Here is a 14,006-nt window from a genome sequence, read left to right as displayed (position 1 = left end):
TAATTCATGTTCTGAAGATGAACAAAGGTCTTACAAGTTTGTAACAACATGAGGGTGATTAATTATTGGCAGAATTTTCATTTTTTGGTGATCTATTCCTTTAAACATAACCTCACTTCTAATAAAACTGGACTTGGGTTGTTCACTTCAATGTGTTCATGAGCTCTTGTGATCCATCTTACCTTGATGAGTAAGGGCTTCTTTTGCCCATGGCCAGGTGGCAACCCCAGCAAGCTCCTCGCGTGCTGAATTATTAGCGAAGAACACGTTGAGCGTGTCCGAACTGCTCAGATGAAGCAGCTCCTTCAGTTCCTTCACGCTCAGATAAGCCCTGCATCAAAAAATGACACATAGTCAAGAAACTTTGCATAAAATCAAGGAAACTTGCATAAACATGAATGAACAACTTGCAAGTTACTTAGTATTCTTTGATGGATTGAGTTTGTTCAAGATTTAAAAGATTTTACAAAATAAACTATTTAAAACAACAACAGTTTAAATACTTTCATTCATGTAATCTGAAGTAAGCAAATGGAACTTGTTAGAGAACTAACATAAAAATTTACTGAGATACAATGTCATATACATGTTTTTAAATTCGCATCTTGACTTTTATTACCGGTTTTAATAACAGCAGTCATAAAAAAAAAAAACTTTATGTCATGATGATTAGGGATTATAATTGTTTGAACTGGTTAATGGCGCTTTAAACGACTGCCCACTTTATTCCACTCCCAGCTGTGATAAATCGCCATAGAGGCGCTTTGATGTGTAATGTTAATGTATTTTCACTTTGGAATATGTCATTTTTCTCTTTTGCTTTCATAGCTGCTTAAGTCTTTGCAACTCATATCATTGGTATGGTACTGTTGGTTTGAAGAGGTCCGGTTCTTAATGCCCTTTGGATTGTGCCGAAGGGTCGAGCCGATTAGCTGAACCACCTACTGTTTCTTGGACCCATTCCATGAGAGAATAAACCAAGTATCGTACTTCTTGCGTCTCTTTTTATTAAACAAGCAAAGACTGAGCCAATCCTCTTGAGTTCTCCAGTTGCATGAAACTCTCCTACAGGGCTAATTCAGCAATAGATTTCAAATTATTTAATAATTTATAATCATATGACTTATGTGTTGTTACAAATGTGTTCTGGAAAACAAGTCAAATATATTTTGCACCATTATTCTTTTTTTTACATTGTGAGTTGCTGACAGTCAAGTAAAGCCAATCAGATACAGAATACTGGCAATAAAACATGTTTACATGTTTAGAAAATCAGTGAAAATCGGACATTATAAAGCAGGTCATCTAAATTTACTGTTCTTAGTCGCAATAACTTTGCGGTGCAAAAAAAAGTTGTCACAAAATTTTGTTATATAATTTTATCATCTAACAAATACATAGATATTTTATTTCATTTTATAATTTCTATAAACCCATGAATTGAGTGTTTTTCAGTGTTTCTGATTACTCTACTAAATACTGAACACAAAGCGCAAAACTTCCAAATCTCTGTCCTCTCTTTTCAATATAACTCTCTTATGTCTCTTAGCATCTTGCCACTGACACTATCACAACGGCAACCGATGTAAAATCAGATATGAAAAATCAATCGGATTAATGTGCCATTTAAACATCCATAGTAAACAATAACAACAGTAGCTGTTGGTAAATGATTACGAGAGGTAAAGTAATAAAGTAAAGACAAAATATATAATAAAATAATATATAACAGACAAAATGTAATTTTTTTTTCTATACTTTGGAAGTCATTGGGGACCAGCAATAGTTAAACAAATTCTTCACAATATATTCTTTTATGCTCAACAGAAGAAAGGAGTTCATACAAGTTTGGAACAACTTGGTGAGTAAACGATGACAGAAATGCATTTTTATCACCCAAATTTGTCAACAGATAATATTGGTTTAAACATGACCAAAAATGTAAAATCAAGTCAATGTGTCTAGGTTACAACAAATCACATTTTACAGTGTAAGAGGCCAAAACAAACAATGTTTCTAGTGGCTTCAATGTTCAGTATTTTTGATCACACAACACACAGCTTTGATAAATAAATATTCTCTTCAAGCCCAGACATTAGTGGTTAACTAAAAGCAGCAAGCTTTAACTGTAAGCAGTGAGTGCTGACAGCATTTACCAGTCCAACCTTTCAATATGTTTGAGGAAGAACATATTTTTATATTTACAGATGATTCAAATAAATAGCAAAAAAAATAAATAATAAATAAACCAAAAATAAAAATTACATGTTGTCCGTTGTTTCCAAAGCTACCAAACGAGGATTTGAACACTAACCACAAACCAACAGATGCCACAAAAATGCTTATTCAGGAAACAAACACGACATGACAAAAACAACAGCAAATGAAAATGTTCAACTGTCAGCACAGTCCTCTAATCAGAGCAACCACGGATGTCAAAGAAACTTGTGTTGGTCGGCACTAGGGATTGACTGGCACAGGGTTAAATTCTGAGATGGAAATGGGTTCTGCCACAAAAATGTAATATCTGAATATTTGTCCTCTTAACCTGCACTCATTCATTCTGTCCAGACATTACAAGGTCAAAACCTAGTGAGGTGAGGACAGCTGTCCATTTTGTGTGAAAAAATGTTAAACGAATAAATCTTGGATGAATAAATAAATAGTATTTGAAAACCGACTGATTTTTTTAATACAAAATACAGTAAAAACGCAAAAAAAAAAAAAGTGAAATATTATTAATTTTAAATAACTGTTTTCTATAAATATATATTAAAATGTAATTTATTCCTGTGATGGCAAAGTTGAAGTTTTAGCCGCCATTAACTGTACTACGTGTAGAATTTTACAAAACATGTTTACTGATAAATTAACAAAAATCTTATACCTAAGATCATTTTCTTGTTCATGTTTCAATGCTCATTCCACCAGAGACTTGTGCCAACAAACCCTAATCTTAATTTTGCACTATTAGTAGCAACAAATAGAACTTTTCATTAATAATTAAAGTTATGCTTCCAAACAGGTTTGCCAAGCAATCCGTCTGCCCTTTTCGCCTTACTCCTTCTTCCATTATTCAGACAAACAAGTACTTCCATCCTGAACTGAAAAAGCACATTTCTGGGTATTCATGCCACCATGAAGCTATCCAATAAATGGTTTTACCTGTGCATTAACCTGGCATAGAATAAAGCATTTTAAAGTGGTCATCAGATGGCCATTTTCCACAAGTTGATATGATTCATTAGGGTCTAAATGAAAAGTCTATAACATACGTTAGATAAAATTTCACAATGGTAGCATTAAACAACACTCTTTTTACCTTGTTAAAATCTGCTCTTGTCACAGCAATAATTTTGGTTGCATGTCTCTTTAAATACTAATGAGCTCTGCTCACCCGCCCCTCTCTTCTGTGGGGTTACGAGCCGTCCTGTTTACTTTAGCTGCATTTAGCCACAAAACTTGCTAACTAGCATATTATTAGGGAAGGCAATTTGCAAAGATTCATAAAAAACCCTTATACTCACTTCTTCTGTAGGTGAAGACTGATAACGAATGATTCTAGCAAACATAGACGGTAGATCGGCGGGAGCATTCCCTTCAACAACTAAAGTAACGTTAAAATTCAGCGTCTTCAGCGGCTCAGATGTTGGGAGTAAATGACAACTGCTATGATCACTATTACATCTAACAACGAAACACCTCAATCGCTTAGGAGCCATTCTTGTCTACGTCCTGGCTCTAGTGTCAAAAAATGGCAACGAACTGTTCACAGCTCACTCAGAACAGGTCTAAGGTAAGATGGCCATGTAACTCATCGTGGGAGTGGCCTTAGTCTGTGTGACATCACACAGCCAAGAAACTGGCTTGATTTGAAAAGAGGATATCATTTATAGGGATTTAAAAACATATATTGTACCACTGGGTGGATTTTTATAATTATAGGGTGGTTGTGTACACACACTGCAACACACATTTATGTTCAATGACCCCTTTAAGAATAAAACTTTCACTTTTGAATAACACAGGAAAAAGAAAACAATTTCAAAACCAGCGATCCACTATCTCAGCAAAATGAATAAAGAAATAAATACATCATAAATCACTGAAATCGCTAAGCATCTATCAAAGTTAATTACTAAAGAGAAGAGTTATCAGGTAGTTCTGCTCTATTGGCTTAAATGTCTGGACTAAAATGTCTTTGCTTTCTTCTCGTTCCATTTCAGGAGCTTGCCAAAAAGCACCTGGTGGTTCCCTTGTGCTGTTTCTCTCTGCTTCAACAACAAATTTGCGTAGTGACAGCCATTGGCAAGTGCTCGAGCTTCACTGCCCAGCAGCAGATACCTGGGCTATAACTCACACAGCAAAACATTAAAATCCCAGACCTCTGCATAAAAAGCACGCTATACAATTGCCATCAAAATGTCATCCCTGCATTAATTCTCTGCAAACTCTGGATCTCGGCCTTAGTGATACACACTTCCAGCATGGTAAGGAAAGACGTCTCTATGGGCTTAGTCTACGAGCCCAAGGTTAATCCGGTCCCGTTGGCTATTAGCATTTATACTTATTGACACATCATATTTAGAGGAAAACAAGTCCAGTAAATGAACCTTTGGGTTATTCAGTACCTTTGGATTGCTTTTTGAATATGGTGTGCCAAGAACAATATGCTACTCCAAGTCACCACTACTACAAACTCTTGGCCTTGGTAGAAATAAGGAGGTCTGAAATTCCCTGAAGAAGACTATCTTTTAGTATTCCCATTCATCTCAATGGCAGTTGCTCGGCTGGCACAGGAAAGCAGGAAACTTACATCATGATAATGTTGATTGGAACAAGCCCCAAGCCCTTTACTAGATTATCCTGACCTTTGAAAAGCAGAAATATCAATTTCACACTTATAAGAGCCTTTCAAACAATGAAATATTAACAATATATAAACGGCAGTTCAAAGGTTTGGGGTCGGTGTGATTTTAATGCTTTAATGCTTCTCTTATGCTCACCAAGACTGCATTTATCAGATCAACAATATAGTAAAAAACAATAATATTGTGAAACAATATTGCAAATGATTTGCAGAGTGTGTAGTTATGTCTTCTACCACCAGGGGCGACTGGGCCATACTAACCAGTCAAGTCTTAACCCCCTGATAGAAATAGCGTTGAGATGGCGTTCTTCTGATTTATTATCTACAAACCATGGACAGAAACAAATGTTCTGCCCGTGGATTTTGGAAATGAACTTGCTGTTGTCCTCTTTAAAATGTCCCAGTGCAAAACAACACAAAGAGTATTTCTTAGACCACCATCCAATGGTATCATTTGGGCCCTATTAATCTCTATAGGAGAACTTCAGGAAGAGATAGGCGGCCCATGTAGAAAGCTTGTTTTCAAGCAACCATAAAATGACAACAGCTGGTGGCTGAGACACAAGGTCTCGTCGCACACTGAGCCTGTAACAACACTTCCCAGACTGCATCTGGAATTCTGACATATAGCAACTTAATGTGATCGCATTTTCAGGACTTTACACTATGGTACGGTTTTGTGAGTGTCTACTAGCATCAGAAAAACGAAAGACACTGCGGCAAGCTGTCAAACAGTCTGTACGGGAGCAGAACTGTCCTGCCTTTCACAATGAATAGTGCCGAGACCTCTGGTTTTGTTGTTTAGCCACATTAAGTGTATACTTTGGCTCAGTTCTGCATCCAAGTTTTGCATGCTTTTTAAAGTTATTCCAGAAGGCCGATTTGTATGCTTTGCATGTTGAGTAATACAGAATGCTCTGACAATCTTAAAAAATAAGAAATGAAAAAAAGTGAACACTATTTCACAATAAGACACTTTGGTTTCCTTTTTCCTGATGCTGCTGTGAGAACATTTAACAAGCACATAACTTTTATCAATTTCTTGAACTCAAAAACCAGTTCACAGAGATCCTGTGCGAGGGATAGGGAATGCTTTCAATCATTTTGTCTTGGCCTTTAAGGCCTAGCACTTTCATGCAAGCAGTTTTGGTAGGAATGCATCTGCTAAGGACATAAATGTACAAAGTTGATGTAATGATATGGTAGCTGACTATGGTACCTGCATGGTAGTTTCTATAGAAGCAAGCAGGCGGTCAAATATCGTCCTGAGGGGAAAGATTTTGCAATGCATGAATTAAGACCAAAACATGAACCCTCTTGCACATCCTACTAAAATTATCCCTGGGTTCAAGTTAGTTGCCAAAGTGGAACCATATTGAAGTACAAGCTCACCTCTGAGAAGACTCAGGATCAAAGCAGGTCTTTGCGACATCTGTGACCTCGGGGTCACAGCAATCACCATCATCGTAATCATAGTGAATGCTGTTGCACTCTGGGTTGCAGACTCCATCCCTCCGCTTCCAGTTGTAACAGGGCCCCATGCGCAAGCAGTCGCCCCCATCGTGGCCGGTGAGAGGATGGTCGCACTCGGGATCGCAATGGCGGTTCCCCACCTTGGCGATGTGGCAGTTGCTGAGGACGAAGCGCCGTTGGAGGGAAGAGTTGTAGATGGTGTGAATGCTGAGCTCGAGGGTGATGTTGTAAGGACGAAAGGCGTCTTCCAAGGCCTGGTGTTGGAGCTGGATCTGCTGCAGAGAGACTGTAGGGTCGCTGCCGTCATCCTTACAAATGTTCACGATGCGGTAACGTAGTCGCTTCTCGGCTCGCAGTTCCCAGTGCTGGTTATAACTGAGGGCGACGTCGGCATTGTCACACAAGGTCACGCCACATGTAGGCGGAAGAAATGGAGAAACAAGCTGCCGCTCTGGGACAGGAAGAGCCACAATGACTGGGTTGTGACGGTCTTTGTAGGGCACCCACTGATTCTCAACTTCAGAGAAATCTGCCCACTGGGACAAGATTGGAGTTTGTCTCTCTGCATGGTATTGGTGACCTTTTAGAAGCTCTTCGTGAGTGCGTGCATAGCCCCATAGCGCGACGCCTCCCAAATGCCCGCGGAAACTGTGTTCGTGATCTGACAGGTCCCCACCAAGAAGAAACAGCCGACAAGCCTTGATGTAGGGACTGTATAGGTCACCTGACTGTTCTCTGCTCTCGCCAACCTTGGAGTTATCGACGTACAGTGCCATCTTGTGGCCATCATAACTGGCAACCACATGAGTCCAGCTGTTGGGCTGGTAGCGCTGGTGTGCGAGGATAGTGGTGGATTTGAGTGCCCGATCCGTGCGAAGAGAGAAGAAAAACCTGCCGTCTTTTCTTCCTGTAGGGTCTGCTGCTCGAATCCCAACAGACCAACCTTTTTCGCTCAAGGGATACGAGCAGTTGTCAAACACGCCTAGACAAAAAAAAAAAAAAAAAAAAACACACACAAATGAAGGAGTCAATGAGCAGAAATGTAGCTTCATCAAGCACAGAGTAATTGGTGGTTAATTATCTGAAGAGTTTAAGAGTTTAAGTCATTTCCATTCAACAAATCCACTGATATTCCCAGCCGCCTTTCTTAGGAGCAGTCACATCTGGCAGCCAGATGTTACCGACGAAGGACAGAGAGAGGTCAGGGAACCCCTTCACCCTCCCAACAACACACGCACATGCGAGCACATACACACTCGGGTGCATTATTCCTTGCAAATGGGAGAACGAGAGATGGGCAGTTTTAAACAAAATATCCTGAGGGACGCGGACCACACTGAAATTTCATTCATTGGAAAAGCCTGCCGATGTGTGTGCAGCGTGTGACAGCATCTGCTAATTTCTGCGTGTATCAGCCCTGAAGTCATGAATCTGAAGATAAACCATTCGACTTGGATGCTACTGCATTTTCAAAGCCTGGGTTCTTATCTTACTGTTTTTATAGTGTCTGTCTCCCACTAAATAAAAGACTCCTAATAGTAGTACCTCAGACTGGCCCTGAGTGCTGAGTTTGGCTGGAGACAAAGTGTGCTAAAGAAATACTTTCTTAGTAACCTTGTATAACTGATGGCTTCGATATGATAAGTGTTTATGAGAGACCGAGAAAAGGCGAATGTTTTCGCATAGTATCACTTAATAGCGTAAGAAAAGTTAGCGTTTAAAAGAGCAGTTCCAGTAAAGCCTTTGAACGCTCATTTGGCAGAGTGAGGGATTTTTAAAAACTGGCTTTATAACAATAGATTTGTCCACTGATTGTTAAAAAGAAAGCTATTGACCTCAGAAGGAGCTGGAGTGAATGTTCACATGATTTTCGTGATGATGACGAATATGTCAAAAGGAAATAATACAATCTTAACAATAGCAAGATGGCAGAAACCCTCATTTATTTAAGAGGTTTGCTAGATTTGACGTCATTGGGGAATACTGATTTTCTCCAAGTGGTGGATGATTTTAAAATGGAATATCTAATGCTCTCTTTGAGGTCCGATAGATGACTCATCAGTGTTAGAAACAGATGAATAATATTTGCACCCCCTTTCGCCTAAAAGCATGTATTTTGGCATCCACAGTAGAGGAAAAGCCTCGCGCAGGTTACAACCAGAGAACTCTGGGCTTTGTTCTCCTTACTGGGAACTAGTCTCAGAAGCACTTCCAGATATAATCATTTCCACATTGACCCTGCTCAGCAGCCATACAAAAATGCACATTTACCTGATTATGAAAGCTCCCTTGGGGGATCCGGCACCTTCTGTGATGTTCCACAGCTTATTTTGTTTATTTGTGTTTTTGTAATCGTAATGTGCGTATTGAAAAAGTTAACTCAGATGCCTGTCAAAACCATACAGCAAAACAACCCAGTGCCAGCATGTTGGGAGACAATAAAGACCTTTATAATAGACAATAAAGACCTTTCTGATGGATTTCAGTGATGGATTTGCAATAAAAAATAAAACTTTTATGCATATCAGCTAGTTGTTTTACATATATCTAACAACTGAACTGGATGGCAGCTATAGCTGTCAACATGAGTACAGTGTCCAGAACATGCAGCTTATGAATCAAACCTTGGAAAAGCAGAGCGCCATATGCACTAAACAAGTTATTAAATAAAGCAGGCAGGACACATTGAGCAGGTGGTGGCCACTTGTTCCTCTAACACTCCTCCCTTATAGCACTACTCATCGTTTGCACCTCGTAAGCAGCTGATTTCCCATTCTCCTTTCATCTGCTTGTCAGCTGATATCCTCAAACAAAGGCCTCTTAAATAAAACAACAATGTGTCAAAGCCGTGACACAACACAGAACCCGCCGCACACCATTTGATGCACTTGATGAACTGAGCAAAGTTCGAGGAATGAAGCTGACTTTCCATAATCATTTGGGTCTGTATGGCTGTATGCCTTTCAGCACTATTTATTCTGATTAGACAGTTGCTAATTGTGAATAATGTATCCTTCAAGTTATAACTGCTGCTGAGCGTAATAGCCAATGACAATTCCAATTTCTTAAAGAACCTAAGAGAAAGCTGCATCCCTGCTTCCAATATGAAACATGACTTTAGACACCCACCTGCAATGATGGTAGGATTATTCTGGCCCCCCTCAGGCTTGAACCACAGCTCTAAAGTGAACCTGGAGCGGGGCAGTTCTACACCAAACGCAGGGTTCACCTTTAGCTGCTCTGCTTGACCGCTGAAATACACAGCTGTCATCCACTTTGCGGGCACATTGCGTACATCTGCCCTCCACAGCTCCCCAGCAGTGCTCTGCAGTCCCTCTTGCTCCCCAGAGTACTCCTCATTTTCTGTAGAGAAGTCATTGTGGTGGATCTGGGTGTTCTGCGCATCTTTTGGGACTTCACCTTCTTTGTTGAACTCTGGAAGGCTCCGTGAAACCCTTCTTAGTAAGGACAAGCTGTCTGTCAAATCAACACCCTGTTCTGTCAGCAATAGGTGTCCTTTTGATTTGTGTGACTCAGTAGAGTCAGGATCAGTGGCCCCCTGTGACTGTTTGTCTGCTTTCTTCCATATGAAAGTCTCCTCTTGTGGTTCATCATATGTCTCCTTCTTATTAATATCCCATTTGCACTCACCTGAACACGACCTCACCGTTTTAGTTTTCCTCAAGTGCAAGTCTATCACGCGAGTGTACCTTCCAGCGACCCCCGCTAGAGGGTACTGCTGCGCCGCGTAGCGCGGCGGCCGCTTGCGGCTGATTGAGCCGCACTGCTCTCCAGCAAGCGCTCGGTCCGCTCTCTGTGCCAGTGTCCGTTTATACTTCTGGATATGATCTGGCTCAGCCCTGTTCAGCGGCCATGTGTGAAATACTGCAAGAATAATAGCCAGTAGTCTAAAAAACATCATTTTTATTGAGGTGAAGTTGTAGCTTTCAAAGCGTGGACATCTATTTGTCTGTTTTGAATTGCACTTGAGAGGGGAGCTAAGAGTTAATTCGCTTAAATTGTTTTGGATGCCTGTTCTTCATTAATGATAGCATAAATTGTGGTTAAGTTGCAAAAGGTGAGTTAAGGAGCTTCTATTCAAAAAGAAAGTGTAATTGTAATTGTCAGTGTTTTACGGTGGATAGTCTGTTCTTTACTTAATTTGCCATTTAAGCAACTGGATGGCGCAAATTATGAATAACTGACAGCAAACTGTTTACTTTAAATCTTCCCTTCCTGCTTTTTGAGGGCTCAGGTTCAGACACAACACCTCGTGTCTCGGGGAGCTCCTCACGCGCAATGACTGCGTGAAAGTCTAATTGTCATTTACTTATAATTCAATTACGCGCGCAATAATGTTTCCTCATTATGGTCGAATGAAAGCGATAATATCGCGTTTGGTTGCAGACTTACATAGCTTGCTGTCTGTACAGTGTAAGGTTGTTTGGAGAGATGTAATGCTGGATAAAGGTGATTTAAGAGTGCCACCTTTCACCGGCGCGCAATAGGTCGCGTCCAAATGCTCGCGGTCACACTTCGTTCTGCGAATAAACCGCCAAAACGGTCAAACAAAAAGTCTGTCGAGGTTTATTCTAACAGTGGAGTGTTTCAGATTTCAGGGAGCTGTGAAAGTCCGCTTAAAAGATTTTATTTTCTGTTTTCTCAAAATATGGATCAATATCCAATAATGTGAAGGTACTGAAAGGAGATTTGTCTTTTTGGCATGCCGGTCCAAGTGAAAACGGCTCTTTGGATCACCTTGCGATGGTGCAGAGACTCCTCTTGCGCTCCGTGTGTGTCTATATTCCCAGGCTCAGTCCCGCTGCATGCGCTCTCCACATCTCCACATCAGATCAAACTAACGCGCTAAACGTTTTATCTGTTTCCTCCAGCCTGACATCACAAACCCAGCCCCTTACCCAACCATTAGGAAAGAAAACTTCACCCAGGTCCAACCCAGCCCTTGCATGCATGCATCCACTCTCACTTTCTCCCCCAGTGCCATTGACATCTAGCTGCTACACCTACTTCTGAACTGTAATGCAGGAGACAGCACATCTGCCTGACATGTGAAGCAGGGCTGAAACACTGCACATGTAGGAAAAGACAAGTGAAAGATGTGTAAACACTGAAAAACAAGGATGGACCCTATGAGCAATTCCAGAATGCTCTCTTAGAGAGAAGTTAACAGAAATGACTAAAAGATGCTGCAGGAATGAAAAGCAAACAGTCAGGTGGATCTGATTTTCCCCAACAGAACAATTCATTTTAAAAGCAATTAATATTATTGCTGATCCTGTTTCTACATGTATATTGGAAATTTGTTGGAATTTTGGAATTTGTCAAATAAAAATAAAGGTTTAGATCTAATCTGACAAAAATGACCTGCTTCTACTTATTGCCACATTTTTTTACTGTACTTGCAGTAAAAACTCCTTTCAAGCTAGACTAGTAAACAAATAATTCAAATCGTTTTCTATAAGACATTAATGTTTAGAAGGAATTAGCAGTTTATGTCTGTCTCTCCCGCTCTTCCGCTCTACAAAATGGTCACAAACCAGCCTCTATTTTACACCACTCTGTGAAAATTTATCAGTAAATTACCTCTAATTTATTTGTGAGAGAAAAAAACTCAAGATATCTGTTACTAACAAGCAATGAAACTAACATTCTGAAACGACTGACTTTCCATACAATGGTGTTCAGTTGTGAAATGGCTGGAGGGAGATGACTGCATAATCTAATACGTAATATAATTTTTTAAATATAATAAAATGCTTGTTTTATCCTATGCCTCAATTATCCCTGTGTGGATGTTTCCATCTTTCCGGTGCTTTTTTCTTGCAATGCTTCCTATGAGAGTTCACATACTAATAAAATTGAAAAAACTTGTTTGTTCTTGTCATTCATTTCTAGTATGAGTTTAATCATCAAGTGAATTCACAATGCAAGTCAACTTAAATTACTAATGCGATTTTTTTAAATTAATGAGTTTATTTTTTTGTACATGCAGTTTGGGAAAGCCGTAGGGGTGATAACTTCAATAACTTAATGATAACTTCTAGTAGAAGTATAAACTTCCATTTTCATTCTATCCCTCAGGACTTTGTTTTGTTGTTCATGAAAGAAAATCTCATCTGAAATGATTAATGATTTCAAATTAAGTATGTTTGTGATTATGTTTGTGAAGAAACTGCACCTTGCATTTACATTTTATTTGTATAATGATCTGTTTCTTCTCTTGTAAAGGTTCTAATCTGATGAAGAGAGAATAGTCATCTCGTTCCATTCAGAATCATGTAGTACCATTGTATAAGCACTTTTATCTACTTACATTAATGCTATTGTGTCATATTTCTTTCCAAAAATATCCATGAATTCACACTTTCAGCTAAGAGCTCAAAAACATCAATGAAGGACATATCAGAGCTCGTCTGCCACATTTTCATATGCGGTCAAAGTATCTTGACCATTTTGTACAGTGAATAATAGCCCTAAATGGCATTCAGCACTGCAGGTGCATATAGAGTGATGTGACTTGCAAATGAGTAGATTTGTGACCGCAAAACAACTCACATACACCGCCTCACACCGCAATGGTCAAAAAGTTAGACATGCTGCTGTTTAATTTCCTAAACGTACCAGTTTTCGTCTCAGCGTTTTTGTCAGGCTCAATTTGCAAACGGCCCCAACTTGGGGTAACTGGCAGTTATGGCAGGGGCCCCTTCAGGGGTAGAAAGGGCCCTAACAGTGGGAGGTAAGAATTCCGCAACCAGCCCAAGGATCTGCCTGCAAAACATTCAGCTTTTTTTTGTATCAAAGTGCTTTGAGATACAGCTGCGACTGTGTAAAAAAAAAAAAAAAAAAAAATGTGAATGGTCGCTCCCGGGCCTCACCCCCCACTGCAAAGGACCTCTAAGAGATTATCCTTCATTTGAGACTGCCCTACCCCAACCCAATTCTAAATGACCAGAAACGCAATGGGAAAAACCTGATGTGCTGGACAAAAAAAAGAAGCCTAGTCCAAAGTCCAAAGCCAACCCCACAGCCTCCCTCATCTTCAGAGGTAGAAAATCAAAAATAGATACTATAAATCCGTACCAGATATTTACTACATTTTTAACCAGTGACAAAACTGTTATTCTATTGCTTGGGAGACACAACTAATTTCCACGAGAGAGGAAATAATTCCACTGAAAAGATATTTGAAAAGATACAGTGAGGGAAACAGGTGTGCACTGTGTGAACTATAACGTCATTTCCTAGTTAGTCATGGCTGGCTTGGCTTTAAGACTGGATTATTCGGAGTGAGCATCTGACAGCTTTTTTTCCCCTTTATTTCCCCTCCTTATGTTCTAGATATACCATACCTCAGTGGATTTTACTGCAGATGCAGTTCATCTTCAACAAGCCAGCTCCATGGGGTCTTCTAAACACCTTTCTTGATGCTCTGAAAAAAATAAATAGAAATAAATGAAGAAACAAATCCTCAAAAATGAAAAATAATTAGGCAACCACTTTATATTTCAATAATGTTAGCATTTTAAACTAATAAAGTGGCTTCTTGAGTACCGTCTCAGTCATTTAATACACTATAACGGCTAAATATTTGTAAGTGCATCATATATCTGTTTTATATGCTTGTATCCATATGACAGTGTGT

General features: G+C 39.6%; 1 protein-coding gene across 1 annotated transcript in view; it reads right to left on the bottom strand.

Moving 5' to 3' along the window:
* pappa2 (pappalysin 2) overlaps positions 1–11,145 on the bottom strand; it is a 58,490-nt gene extending 47,345 nt beyond the window's left edge. Inside the window, exons 1-3 of the mRNA XM_073849390.1 lie at positions 9,473–11,145; positions 6,263–7,325; positions 183–331 (exon numbers count right to left, since the gene is read on the bottom strand). Coding sequence (XP_073705491.1) covers positions 183–331; positions 6,263–7,325; positions 9,473–10,265 — 2,005 coding nt within the window. The 5' untranslated portion in view covers positions 10,266–11,145. The remainder of the gene's footprint in view (positions 1–182; positions 332–6,262; positions 7,326–9,472) is intronic.
* Positions 11,146–14,006: the final 2,861 nt, after the last annotated feature.

Source organism: Garra rufa, chromosome 10 (genome assembly GCF_049309525.1).
Source record: "Garra rufa chromosome 10, GarRuf1.0, whole genome shotgun sequence".
NCBI lineage: Eukaryota > Metazoa > Chordata > Actinopteri > Cypriniformes > Cyprinidae > Garra > Garra rufa.
The sequence above is the reverse complement of the archived record's forward strand: the minus strand, read 5'-3'. Positions and strand labels throughout refer to the sequence as shown.